General features: G+C 44.1%; 1 protein-coding gene and 1 long non-coding RNA gene across 2 annotated transcripts in view; one reads left to right on the forward strand and one right to left on the reverse strand.

Annotated features, from left to right (window-relative positions):
- Window positions 1-14,614, reverse strand: part of LOC307225326 — a 325,653-nt gene that overhangs the window by 192,516 nt on the left and 118,523 nt on the right. The gene's annotated exons all lie outside the window — the stretch shown is intronic.
- The window catches only part of FBH1 (F-box DNA helicase 1), a 55,087-nt gene that overhangs the window by 38,515 nt on the left and 1,958 nt on the right, over window positions 1-14,614 (forward strand). Inside the window, exons 19-20 of the mRNA XM_079992297.1 lie at window positions 4,853-4,959; window positions 14,188-14,319. Of these exons, the coding sequence (XP_079848423.1) occupies window positions 4,853-4,959; window positions 14,188-14,319 (239 nt within the window). The remainder of the gene's footprint in view (window positions 1-4,852; window positions 4,960-14,187; window positions 14,320-14,614) is intronic.

Consider the following 14,614-nt stretch of genomic DNA (forward strand, 5'->3'; position numbering starts at 1 on the left):
AGACCCTAGGACTTGCCGATCAGAAGGTCAGCGGTTCGAATCCCCGCGACGGGGTGAGCTCCCGTTGCTCGGTCCCTGCTCCTACCAGCCTAGCAGTTCGAAAGCACGTAAAAGTGCAAGTAGATAAATAGGTACTGCTCCAGCAGGAAGGTAAACGGCGTTTCCGTGCTCTGCTCTGGTTAGCCAGAAGCGGCTTAGTCATGCTGGCCACATGACCCGGAAGCTGTATGCTGGCTCCCTCGGCCAATAAAGCAAGATGAGTGCCGCAACCCCAGAGTCGGCCACGACTGGACCTAATGGTCAGGGGTCCCTTTACCTTTACCTTACCCCTCAGTCCAGGTCATTTTATTCACAAAAGAACTTTTTACACAGTGTTCGTAAGAACCACTCAGATTTCCTCTGAGCATTTCAAAAAACCCACGTGGGACAAAGTCAGATCAGAAGAAATTCTTTTAACTACAGACTGCTTTGAACATGCATACCTATCTGAGAGTAAATAAAACAGGACTAGAGGAAAGCATTCAGCAAACCCGGAGGGCATAAATCTCTTCCTGAACTCTCCTCCTGACCCTAAGATTAACAAAACTATCAATAGCTACATCAAAGAAGCTACCTACTAGGATGCCTGATGAACAACCAGTCTGTGTTTAGAATGCTTATACGTGCCTGTCAGGCGCAGAAAACGCTAATGGCAAGGATTAAGTAAAAATGAATTGATGAAAGAGAGAATGTAAAATTAAAGGTAAAAGGTAAAGGTACCCCTGCCCGTACGGGCCAGTCTTGACAGACTCTGGGGTTGTGCGCCCATCTCACTTAAGAGGCCAGGGGCCAGCGCTGTCCGGAGACACTTCCGGGTCACGTGGCCAGCGTGACATCGCTGCTCTGGCGAGCCAGAGCCGCACACGGAAACGCCGTTTACCTTCCCGCTGGTAAGCGGTCCCTATTTATCTACTTGCACCCGGAGGTGCTTTCGAACTGCTAGGTTGGCAGGCGCTGGGACTGAGCAGCGGGAGCGCACCCCGCCGCAGGGATTCGAACCGCCGACCTTTCGATCAGCAAGCCCTAGGTGTTGAGGCTTTAACCCACAGCGCCACCTGCGTCCCCAATGTAAAATTACAATATATTAAAACAAATTATTAAGATAAAAATAAGGTTGGAAGGATTTGCTGAAATAATAATTTGAACTAGAATACAAAAATGGGAGGTGTGAGGATGTCAAGGAAATAAGTAAAGGAAGAAAGTTATGTAAAGGTTTAATCTGTTCTTTCTTTTTTTTAAAATGATTGTATTTTTTCTGTCTTTTTTATTTTTCTTTTTTCTTTTTGTAATTTTTAAAATTTTGAATAAATATTATTTAAAAAAAGAAAAAAGAAAAGAAAAAGCTAATGGCAGAGGTGCAGAGGCTTGTGGGATGTGATCAGAAATTATTGCCAATGAATCATACCCAGACGACGCCACGCTTTCATCGCGGACACAATGGCTTGATGCATATTTTATAATTCCTCATAGCAATCCCATCTGATCACTACAAAAATATTTCAACATTCAGCTTCAATGTATAACGCTGGGTTACACCCCCCCCCGGTGCCTCCCCTTACTTTTCTTCCAGCGAAAAAGACCGCAGTGCTGTTACCTTTCCTCACAGCTGTCAAGGGCACACCCCAGTCCAAGGGCACAATCCAGCAGATAGGGAGTGCTTTCTCCTCTAGCTGAATGCTCAGTTGTGCTGGTCCCCGGGGGGGGGGGGCCTTTACCGTGCGACGTGGTCTGAGTCTGATCCTAGGTCAAGGGTATGGAGGCTGTCCATCAAGGCTGAAGCGGGGTCCAAGGCAGGGAGTTGGGTGAGGTCAGGAACTCTGGCAGAAAGCAGGACACGGTGCAGACAGGAACAGGCTACCAACGATGTTGCTCCCGCAACCTGGGACTGGGCTGACTGGCCTTTATCTCCTCTGAGGCCTAGGGTGGCCCCAGCCCACAGGTGACTCGCCTCTCCTGGCCTGGAGGAGAGCACTCCTCCTGCGGGAACTTAGTTCCCTCCGCCTCTCTGCCCTGAGCCTCTGCAGCTCAGGAGAGGCTGGAGGGTTACCGGACCCAGAGGCAACCTCCTCTTCCTCTGACGGGGCTGAGAGTGGAGCACCTGCAGGCAATGGGTCCTCCATCACCTCCGGAGCCAGAGCGGATTCAGCTGGTGTCTGCTCCTGAGGATCCGGCACAGGTTCAAGCCCTAGAGGCGGGGACTCCTGTGCAGGCTGGGATTCCTCAGGTTCAGCCTCTGAATCGGATTCCCAGGCCATCACACCAGTCTAGTGCAGTCTAGTGATTTTATGCACCGTATTTTTCGCTCTATAAGACGCACCAGACCATAAGACGCACCTAGTTTTTGGAGGAGGAAAACAAGGGGAAAAATATTCTGAATCCCAGAAGCCAGAACAGTAAGTGGGATCACAGCGCAGCGATCCCGCTTGCTGCCCTGGCTTCTGGTATAGCCGCACGCAGCCTCTCCCAGGCAGCGACATGAATTTTCCCCCTGTCCGGAAGAGGGTGTGCACGGCTAAGGCTCCCCCAAGAGCCGCACTCCCTTTAAAGAGCGTGTGTGTGGCTTTTGGGGGCTTTTCCCCGAGGAGGGAGAAGGGACTGAGGGGCTGCCCTTCTGCCTCCTCAGGGAAAAGCCCCCAAGAGCCACACACACGCTCCACACGGCTCTTTAAAGGGAGCGCTGAGCAGAGCCTCCCGCCTGCGTTCGCTCCATAAGACGCACACACACATTTCCCCTTACTTTTTAGGAGGGGAAAAGTGTGACTTATACAGCAAAAAATACGGTGAATTGATTGTGATTTCATGTGAACTGTGTTACTTTTACTGTTGTTAGCCGCTCTGAGCCCGGCTTCGGCTAGGGAGAGCGGGGTAGAAATAAATTATTATTATTATTATTATTATTATTATTATTATTATTATTATTAGCTCTTCCCAGGCCTGCGCCCTATGGAGCGGTTGCAGCAAAAGGGGGCCCCTCCCCTCCCCCAGTTTATGTACCTCTCCCCGACAGGCTGTGTTCATGCAGCCAGAGACTGCGCCGGCTTAGAAGCTGCCTTTGCTCTCCCCTCTTCAGTCCCTTCCTTCAGATGCCTTTTAAAGATAGGATAGCTGCTTATTTCCTTCACATCTGAAGGGAGGGCATTCCACAGGGAGGGCGCCACTACTGAGAAGGCCTTCTGTCTGGTTCCCTGTAACCTCACTTCTCACACTGAGGGAACTGCCAGAAGGCCCTCGGCGCTGGATCTCAGTGTCCAGGCTGGATGATGGGGGTGGAGATGCTCCTTCAGGTATACAGGACTGAGGCCGTTTAGGGCTTTCAAGGTCAGCACCAACACTTTGAATTGTGCTCGGAAACGTACTGGGAGCCAGTGCAGATCTCTCAGGACCAGTGTTATGTGGTCTTGGCGGCCACTCCAAGTCACCAGTCTAGCTGCCGCGTTCTGGATTAGTTGCAGTTTCTGGGTCACCTTCAAAGGTAGCCCCACGTAGAGCGCATTGCAGTAGTCCAAGCGGGAGATAGCTAGAGCATGCACTACTCTGGCAAGACAGTCTGTGGGCAGATAGGGTCTCATCCTGCGTACCAGATGGAGCTGGTAGACAGCTGCCCTGGACACAGATTTGACCTGCGCCCCCATGGACAGCTGTGAGTCCAAAATGACTCCCAGGCTGCGCACCTGGTCCTTCAGGGGCACAGTTACCCCATTCAGGACCAGGGAGTCCTCCACACCTGCCTGCCTCCTGTCCCCCCAAAACAGTACTTCTGTCTTTGAACCCACCCTCCAGCTTTGAAGCACCCCCTGCCTCCGACTCCCACCTCCTGGCTGGTACAGCCCCCCACAAGTCACCGACCCCCCCCTCCAGCGTTGGACTCCTGCCCCGCTTCCCAGCTTCCTGGCAATAGGGTAGTTGCTCCAGTCCCTTGATAATTTTGGTTGCCTTCTCTTGTTTTGAGGTGGGGCGATCAGAACTGCGCACAGTATTCCAGGCATAGTGGTATAGTTCAGTTTTCCTCCTCCTATTTTAACGATCCTTAGGGCGATGGCGGAAAGAACACCCAATTGAGAGATATTTCTCGCCCTGATCTAGCCACTGTGATCCACGCGACGGTCACCTCCAGGCTTGATTATTGTAACTCGCTCTATGTGGGGCTGCCCTTGAGACTCACCCAGAAACTCCAGCGGGTGCAGAATGCCGCGGCGAGACTCCTTACGGGGTCCTTACCGCGGGATCACACTCATCCACTGCTTTACCAACTGCACTGGCTCCTGGTGGAGTACAGGGTCAGGTTTAAGGTGCTGGTTTTGACCTTTAAAGCCCTATGCAGCCTAGGACCCTCGTACCTACAGGACCGCCTCTCCTGGTATGCCCCTTGGAGAACCTTAAGGTCCACAAATGACAACACTTTGGAGGTCCCAGGTCGCAAGGTGGTTAGATTGGTCTCAACTAGGACCAAGGCCTTTTCAGTACTGGCCCCGACTTGGTGGAACGCTCTGTCACAAGAGACTAGGGCCCTGCGGGACTTGACATCTTTCCACAGAGCCTGCAAGACAGAGCTGTTCTGCCTGGCCTTTGCTTTGGACTCAGTCTGACCTTATGTTTCCCTCCCCTTATGGCCTACTTTTAAAACGAGGTTACATTATAAATTGCATTTTAACCTGTATTTTAAATTGTTCCCCTCCCCCTATTATGTTTCTACTGTAATTTTTACTGTTGTTTAGCTGCACTGAGCCCGGCTCTGGCTGGGGAGGGTGGGATAAAAATAAATTTTATTTTTATTTTTATTTCCCATCTGCCTCTTGCCTTTGTCCCGTTCCAGATGCAACCTCCGAGGATGAATGGAACTTGCTGTATGTGGCTGTCACCCGCGCCAAGAGGTGCCTCATCGTTCCGAAGTTACTGATCCAGATTTTGACATTGGCCGGGGTGAGTTGGCGGGGAAGAGTTTGAGGAAGGGTGGTTGCTTCTTCCGTAGAACATCTGCTTAATAATAATAATAATAATAATAATAATAATAATAATAATAATAATTTATTATTTATACCCCGCCCCTCTGGCTGGGTTTCCCCAGCCACTCTGGGCGGCTTCCAACAAAGTATTAAAATGCAGTAGTCTGTTAAATGTTAAAAGCTTCCCTAAAGAGGGCTCTCTTCAGATGTCTTCTAAAAGTCTGGTAGTTGTTCTTCTCTTTGACATCTGGTGTCAAAGCAGGACTTTGGCACCTGCCCACACTGCCAAAAGTACCAAAACCTGGTTCAATGCCCATGGGATTACTGTGCTTGATTGGCCAGCAAACTCACCTGACCTGAACCCCATAGGGAATCTATGGGGCATTGCCAAGAGACAGATGAGAGACATGAGACCGAGCAATGCAGAAGAGCTGAAGGCTGCTATTGAAGCTTCCTGGTCTTCCATAACACAGGCTGATAGCATCCATGCCACGTCGCATTGAGGCAGTAATTGATGCAAAAGGGGCCCAAACCAAGTACTGAGTACATATGCATGCTTCTACTTCCCAGAGGTCCAATATTGTCCTATTTGCAGTCCTTGTTTTGCTGATTTCATTTAATATTCTAATTTTCTGAGATTGTTCATTTGGGGTTTTCATCAGCTGTACGCCATGATCATCACAATTATAACAAATAAAGGCTTGACATATCTCGCTTTGCATGTCATGAGTCTATCTCATATATTAGTTTCACCTTTTAAATTGATTTACTGAAATAAATGAATTTTTCCACGATATTCTAATTTTCCGAGTTTCACCTGTATTCAATGAACCATTTCCATTCTTTTATAAAAAGTTTGTCATCTTGATTTCTTTCTCTTCCGGTAAGTTTCGCCATTTCTGCATATTCCGTAAGTTTTTGTATCCATTCTTCCTTTGCTGGGACTTCTGCTTCTTTCCATTTTGGGGCAAGTAGCATTCTCTGCTGTAGTCGCATATCTGAATAAATTTCTATACAGTTTAGGTAGTTCTGTCCCTATAATTCCCAAAAGAAAAGCTTCTTCTTCTTTTTAAAAGTTATTTTGAACATCTTTTTCAATTCATTGTATATCATTTCCCAGTGCATCACAAAAACAAGGACCAAAGAAAAGTGCCGCTGGATCAGGGCGATGCCCATCCAGTCCAGCGTTCTGCTCTCACAGTGGCCAACAGGAACCAGCTGATGTTGAATGGAGGTGCTCCTCCACTGTTGTTGTTGTTTAGTCGTTTAGTCGTGTCCGACTCTTTGTGACCCCATGGACCAGAGCACGCCAGGCACTTCTGTCTTCCACTGCCTCCCGCAGTTTGGTCAAACTCATGTTGGTCTCTTCAAGAACACTGTCCAGCCATCTCGTCCTCTGCCGTCCCCTTCTCCTTGTGCCCTTCATCTTTCCCAACATCAGGGTCTTTTCCAGGGAGTCATCTCTTCTCATGAGGTGGCCAAAGTCTTGGAGCCTCAGCCTCAGGATCTGTCCTTCCAGGGAGACTCAGGGCTGATTTCCTTCAGAATGGAGAGGTTTGATCTTCTTGCAATCCATGGGACTCTTAAGAGTCTCCTCCAGCACCAGACTTCAAAAGCATCAATTCTTCGGCAATCAGCCTTCTTTATGGTCCAGCTCTCACTTCCATACCTCACTACTGGGAAAACCATAGCTTTAATGATACGGACCTTTGTTGGCAAAGTGATGTCACTGCTTTTTAAGATGCTGTCATTGGTTTGTCATTGCCCTTCTCCCAAGAAGCAGGTGTCTTTTAATTTCGTGGCTGCTGTCCCCATCTGCAGTGATCATGGAGCCCAAGACAGTAAAATCTCTCACTGCCTCCATTTCTTCCCCTTCTATTTGCCAGGAGGTGATGGGACCAGTAGCCATGATCTTTGTTTTTTTGATGTTGAGCTTCAGACCATATTTTGCACCCTCCTCTTTCACCCTCATTAAAAGGTTCTTTAATTCCTCCTCACTTTCTGCCATCAAAGTTGTGTCATCTGCATATCTGAGGTTGTTGATATTTCTTCCGGCAATCTTAATTCCGGCTTGGGATTCATCCAGCCCTGCCTTTCGCATGATGAATTCTGCATGTAAGTTAAATAAGCAGGGAGACAAAATGCAGCCTTGTCGTACTCCTTTCCCAATTTTGAACCAATCAGTTGTTCCATATCCAGTTCTAACTGTATCTTCTTGTCCCACATAGATATTTCTCAGGAGACAGATGAGGTGATCATGCACTCCCATTTCTTTAAGAACTTGCCATAGTTTGCTGTGGTCGACACAGTCAAAGGCTTTTGCATAGTCAATGAAGCAGAAGTAGATGTCTTTCTGGAACTCTCTAGCTTTCTCCATAATCCAGCACATGTTTGCAGTTTGGTCACTGGTTCCTCTGCCTCTTCGAAATCCAGCTTGCACTTCTGGGAGTTCTCGGTCCGCATACTGCTTAAGCCTGCCTTGTAGAATTTTAAGCATAACCTTGCTAGAGTGCGAAATGAGTGCAATTGTGCGATAGTTGGAGCATTCTTTGTTTTGTTTTTTTATAATAATTTTTATTAATTTTCCACACAAATAATAAAGAACAATATAAAACAGTATAACTTCAAGCTCATCGGTTCATGCCCTTTTTTCTTTGACTTCCCCATACCTCCCCAACCCTGCATCCTTATTTAATAATTCTTTAGCAACCCTTAGGTCCATTGTCTTAATTCCCTTTCATCAAGAATTTCTTAAGTTTTTTATTTACTGCTGCAATTCTTTACTTCTTACCCCCTGACATCTTAGCATTCCTCAATTTTACAATTATTTTTAAGATATATTTTAAATTTCTTCCAGTCCTCTTCCATTGTCTCTTTCCCCCGGTCCCGGATTCTGCCCGTCATCTCGGCCAGTCCCATAAAGTCAATCACCTTTGTTTGCCATTCTTCCAGAGTAGGTAGTTCTTGCGTCTTCCAATACTTTGCCAGTAGAATTCTTGCTGCTGTAGTGGCATACATAAAGAAAGTCCTATCCTTCCTTGGCACCATTTGGCCCACCATGCCCAAGAGGAAAGCCTCTGGTTTCTTAGGAAAGGTCCACTTAAGGACCTTCTTAATTTCATTATAGATCATTTCCCAGAAAGCTTTAACCTTTGGGCAGGTCCACCAAAGGTGGTAAAAAGTGCCTTCAGTCTCATTACATTTCCAACACTTATTATTAGGCAAATGATATATTTTTGCAAGCTTGACTGGGGTCATGTACCATCGGTAGATCATTTTCATAATATTTTCTTTTAAGGCATTACATGCAGTAAATTTAATACCGGTGGTCCATAACTGTTCCCAGTCAGCAAACATAATATCATGACCGATATCTTGTGCCCATTTAATCATAGCTGATTTCACCATTTCATCCTGTGTATTCCATTTTAACAGCAAGTTATACATTTTTGATAAGTTCTTAGTATTGGGTTCCAACAATTCTGTTTCTAGTTTTGACTTCTCTTTCTGAAATCCTATTTTCCTGTCCTGTTTAAACGTCTCATTTATCTGATGATAATGCAACCAGTCTCGAACCTTAGGCTTTAGTTTCTCATAACTCTGAAGTTTCACCCTTTCGCCATCATATTCTAAAATCTCATGATATTTTGGCCATTTAGAATCCATGTTAAGTTTTTTTACTTCCCTAGCTTCCATTGGTGACACCCACCTGGGGGTTTTACTTTCCAACAAATCTTTGTATCTAATCCAAACGTTATACAATGCTTTCCTTACAATATGGTTTTTAAAGCTTTTATACACCTTTACCTTGTCATACCATAAGTATGCATGCCAACCAAAACTATTGTCGTACCCTTCCAGATCCAAAATGTCAGTGTTCTCAAGAAGTAGCCAGTGTTTCAACCAGCAGAAAGCTGCTGATTCATAATAGAGTCTTAAGTCCGGCAGGGCAAACCCCCCTCTATCCTTTGCATCAGTTAAAATCTTAAATTTAATTCTGGGCTTTTTGCCCTGCCAGACAAATTTTGATATGTCTTTCTGCCACTTCTTGAAACAGTCCATCTTGTCCACAATCTGTAACGTCTGGAATAGAAACAGCATTCTAGGCAATACATTCATCTTAATAGTAGCAATTCGGCCTAACAAGGAAAGTTTCAACCTTGACCATATTTCCAGATCCTTTTTAACTTCTGACCAACATTTTTCATAATTATCCTTAAATAAGTTCACATTCTTGGATGTTAAGTTTACCCCCAGGTACTTTACCCTTTTTGTTATTTCCAAGCCTGTTTCATTCTGAAAACTCTCTCTTTCTTCCATTGTTAAGTTTTTTTCCAACACTTTCGTTTTTTGTCTATTCAATTTAAAACCTGCTACTCGACCAAATATATCAATTAGTTCTAATACTCTTTTAGTACTAGTGTCTGGCTGTTGCAGAGTCAATACCAGATCGTCTGCAAATGCTCTTAATTTGTAATGTCTAACTCCGACCTGAACTCCTTTAACCAACTGGTCCTTTCTGATCATGTTTAACAAAACCTCCAGGACTGATATAAAAAGCAAAGGGGATATTGGGCAACCCTGTCGTGTACCTTTTTCTATAGGTATTTCTTCTGTTACCACGTTATTTACAATTAATTTGGCCTTTTGTTGAGAATATATTGCACCTATACCGTTTTCAAAACCTTGGCCTACCCCCATCCCTTGGAGATTCTTTTTCATAAAGGTCCAACAAATGTTGTCAAAGGCTTTCTCCGCGTCCACAAAAATCAAAACTGCTTTCCTGTTAATATCAACGTCCAGCAGCTCCAAAATGTCTATAATGTTTCTCACATTGTCTGACATATGTCTACCTGGGAGAAAGCCTGTTTGGTCCTTATGAATCTCTTCTGCTAACACTCTTTTCAATCTTTTTGCCAAAATGTCTGCAAAAATTTTGTAATCCACATTGAGTAAAGATATAGGGCGGTAGTTTTTAACCTGGTTCTTCTCAGTCTCTGTCTTCGGTATAAGTGAGATGAAAGCCTCTTTCCACGATTCAGGTGCCTTTTTCCCCTTCAAAATTTCATTGCAAACTTCCTTCAATGGTTGTATCAACCATTCTTTCAGCATTTTGTAATATTTGGCCGTCAGGCCATCTGGTCCTGGTGATTTTCCCAATTTCATGTTTTGAATGGCACCCTCTATTTCTTGTTCTGTTATTTCCTCATTTAAGATCCTTTTACTTTGTTCTGAAATTTTTGGTAGACCGTATTTTCTGATGAATTCTTCTATTTCTTGTTCGTTGATTGGCCCTTGTGCATACAATTTCTTAAAAAAACTTTGAAAACAATTGTTGATCTCATTAGGTTTGTGGATAATTTTTCCATCCATTTCTAAACTTGTTACAGTATTCATTTTCTGCCTTTTTTTCAATTGCCATGACAGAAGTTTCCCACATTTATCCGCTGATTCAAAAGTTCTTTGTCTCATTTGCTTTATCTTCCATTCTATTTGTTGGTTCATAAGCTCCATGTACTGCATCTGATAAAACTTTATTTCTCTCAAAATCTCATGGGACTTTGGTTTAGACCTCAACTTCTTCTCTCCTTCTTTTATTTTTTCTAAAATTTTTTCCTTCTTCTCATTTTGTTGCTTCCTCTTTATAGAATTTTGTTGAATTAGGAAACCTCGCATCACGGCTTTACTTGCGTCCCAGATTATTCTTTTTTCCACATCTGTTTTCCTGTTGATCTCAAAGTAATCTTTTAATGTTTTAAGGGCCTTCTTATGGATCTCTTCATCCTTAAATAGGGTGTCATTCATTCTCCATCTAAAGGATCCAGTTGTTGTTAGTTTCATCTCCATCTTCACCGCGTTATGGTCGGAGCACGTTTTTGGACATATTTCTACTTTTTTTGTTCTTGGCGCCAGACTGCTAGAAATCCAAATTTGGTCTATTCTTGTCCATGTCATTTTTGCTTCAGAGAAGAAAGTTCCCTCCCTCTCTAGAGGATTCTTTGTTCTCCAAATATCAATCAAGTCCATTGTTTCAGTCATTTCGAAAAAGATCTTTGGTAGTCTCCCTTCTTTTGAAATCACTTGTCTCTGTGCTTTATCCATATTTGTTGAGACAACTCCATTCATATCTCCCATCATTAGGATTTTATAATCTAAAAAGTCAACTAATGTCTCATGCAACTTCCTGAAGAATTCGGCCTTCCCTTCATTTGGGGCATAAACTCCCACAATTAGTATCTTTTCTCCTTGGATTTGTATTTCAATTGCCAGGTATCTTCCTTGTTCATCTTTAAATATCAATTTTGGAACCAGCTTTTCCTTTGCATAGATCACCACACCTCTTTTCTTTACTTTGTCTGATGAGATAAATTCTTGACCAAGTCTCTTATTTATCAGTAATTTCCTGTGTATCCTGGCAATATGGGTTTCTTGCAAACATATTATATCTAATTGTTCTTTCTTCAAAATGTGAAAAACCTGTCGTCTTTTCCGAGGAAGGTTCAAACCATTACAGTTCCAACTAAGGAGTTGCAGAGACATTTTGTATTTAAGTATTTAAGTAGCTGTTCCTCCAACTGCTCCAAGCTTCTGCTCTTCCTCCGATGGTGGTGGTAAAAGTCCAAATGACAAATTTGCTATATCAGGCGGTTCCCTCTCCTCCACGGTTCCTTTCTGCAAATCCTCCAGGTATCTCTCCAGAAATTGTTCTTTGTCCTGAATTGTTTTTATTTTAATCTTCCTTCCTTTAAAGTTAAAGGACAATCCTTGTGGAAACTCCCATCTGAATGGTATGGTGTTTTTCTTCAGCAGATCTGCTAGGCTTTTATAATATGTTCTCACCTCTAAAATGTATTTGGGGATGTCTTTAAAAATCTGTATCTGACAATTTTGGATCACCAATGCCTTCTGATAATGCAGATTCAATATTTTATCTCTTTCTTCTTTTGATCTCAGTGTAATTAGACAATCCCTTGGTTTTTTATCCTGCTTTCTACCCAATCGAAAAGCTGATGTTATCTCAAGTTCATCCTCTTCCTCCCATTCCTCCTGCCAAAAAGTTATAATGTTCTCTGTAAGAAATTTCACAAGGTTGTCCCCTTCCCCTTCAGGCACCAATCTAAGTTTTAAGTTCTTCTCTTTACGTTGAAGTTCCAGTAAGGAGAGGGCTGCATCATGCTCATTCACTTTTTTAATAATAGGCCCAAACTTTTCCCTTGTCTCTTCAGCCGTTGTTTTTGCACTTTCTGCAATCTTTCGTGTTTCTGAATTTTCCTGAATTAATCTATTTATAGAATCTGTGTTAGATTTAACACTAGCTGTATTCACATCCAATCTTGTTGTCAACTCAGTTAATTTTTTAGAGTTCTCTGTCGATAGCTTTGTCAGTGCTTCCAGGGATTGATTTATTTTAAGTAGTGCCTGAGTCATAGGATCCATGGAAGCTGGTGTTTTTTCCTGTGCAGCTGAGACAGTTCCTGATATAGAGCCCCTTTTCTTGTGAGATTGTTTTGCTTTCAGCCTTGTTACTATCTCTTCTGTAGGGGCACTCATATCCTCAAGGTCGTTTTCACAGAGTTGATTTCCAAGTGGAAAATCCCACTGTTACTTTTCCCAGTGCAACAGTTTCACTTGAGACCCTCTAGAGGGAGCATTCAATTGTATCCAAATGGCAAGGGTAAAGAGAAACAAAGAAGCAAGGAAGTATAACAGTAGCCAAAAGTTTCCGATATCCAAGCTGTAACGTCTCTATCTTCTATGTGGCCAAAATACAACAGAATTATTCTAAGGTCCGGTAACTTCGTTACAAGCAAACCCCCGCTTCTCAAAGTTTGACAGTCCACGTCCCGGTGCCTTATTTGGGCAGCCCGACCCAGGGGAATTTGGCAATGGAAGATCTTAATTTTCCAATAGTTTCCCAGCAGGTTAACAGCATTCCAGTCCCTTCCCCCCTCCTCCTGCCAATCTGGGGGGAAGTTTTAAGTCCGATGTCAGTTTGACAGCTTAAAAAAATAGAAAGGTTCCCTTTAAATGCAGCTTGGTTTTCGTTGCCTTGTCTCTTCTGCAGTTCCGGGGAGGCAGACTTCCTTAATTTATGCCTATCCCGTTTTCAGCCGAATTTCATATTTAATGTCCCGTTACTTTTCCAATCTTACTCACGGGTGCTGTGGTCAAATTCCAATTGCAGGAAGGAATCGGCGCTCTCCGCTTATGGCGACGCGGCTTCACTCCGCTAGCTGGGTGACGACTCTCAGCACCGCGCTTACCCCGATGCCGCTCAGAAGCCTTTAGAAAGGCTCCCTCACAGTGCCGGGGGGCGCAAAAGGTGCCCACCTAATCTCCTTTGTTCACAGGCTCCGCGCCTGTGATTTTAGGGGTCCCCCGCTTGCCGTAGCGGGTAAGACCCGAACTAACGAAGCAGTCCTGCCTCGGAGCTCGAGGCTCGGACCGCCATTAAGCGCTGGCGCCGACCGGAAGTCGATCTAGTTGGAGCATTCTTTCGCACTGCCCTTCTTTGGGATTGGGATGTAGACTGATCTTCTCCAATCCTCTGGCCACTACTGAGTTTTCCAAACTTGCTGGTATATTGAGTGTAGCACCTTAACAGCATCATCTTTTAACATTTTAAATAGTTCAGCTGGAATACCATCACTTCCACTGGCCTTGTTATTTGCAGTGCTTTCTAAGGCCCATTTGACTTCACTCTCCAGGATGTCTGGCTCAAGGTCAGCAACCACACTACCTGGGGTATATGAGACATCCGTTTCTTTCTGGTATAATTCCTCTGTGTATTCTTGCCACCTCTTCTTGATCTCTTCTGCTTCTGTTAGGTCCTTACCACTTTTGTCCTTTATTATGGAAATCTTTGTACGAAATGTTCCTTTCATATCTCCAATTTTCTTGAACAGATCTCTGGTTCTTCCCATTCTGTTGTTTTCCTCTATTTCTTTGCATTGCTTGTTTAAGAAGGCCTTCTTGTCTCTCCTTGCTATTTTTTGGAAATCTGCATTCAAAGACACATTTTCGCCTGGCAGATAAATACTTGAAGGCACAGATACTTAAAGGCTGGTGCAGGGTTGTGGCTGAGGCAGAGGAATGTCGTGGGGGCCAGATGGAGAGACCTGGAGGGCCACATTTGGCCCCCTATTCCTGGCTTAAAATTGTCTCACCTGTCTGCACTAAAATTTTGCTTTTTCTTCTTTTCTAGGAGCACTATTTTCAGCCCGAATTAACTAGTGAAGTGTGCAAGGAGGCAGAAATTCGGTGTTCTGGGCAGGGCTGCCACAATGTCATTTCCAAAGACACTGTCCTAACCATGAAGAAAATGCCTTTTGTTTACGTACGTGTCTCTTCTTACAGAACTGGGTACTTAGGGCAGACGAATATAATTTCTCTCCATCCTATTTTGATCTGTGTGTTGCTAGTGTAAAGTGTTTTACTGCTTCTACACTTTGTTCCACCCATTTACCTGTTCTGGAGTTTTGCTTTGCTCTGTTAAGTCCCTCTGTCCCGTTATGGCTGTTGCTTGGGTAGCCTCTCACTTGATGTCACCATTCGCTTAGAAACAGGAATTGGCTCGATATTAATAATAATTTTAATATTTATACCCCGTCCATCTGGCTGGGTTCCCAGAG

This window comes from Podarcis cretensis, assembly GCF_951804945.1.
Source record: "Podarcis cretensis genome assembly, chromosome: 10".
NCBI classification, from domain to species: domain Eukaryota; kingdom Metazoa; phylum Chordata; class Lepidosauria; order Squamata; family Lacertidae; genus Podarcis; species Podarcis cretensis.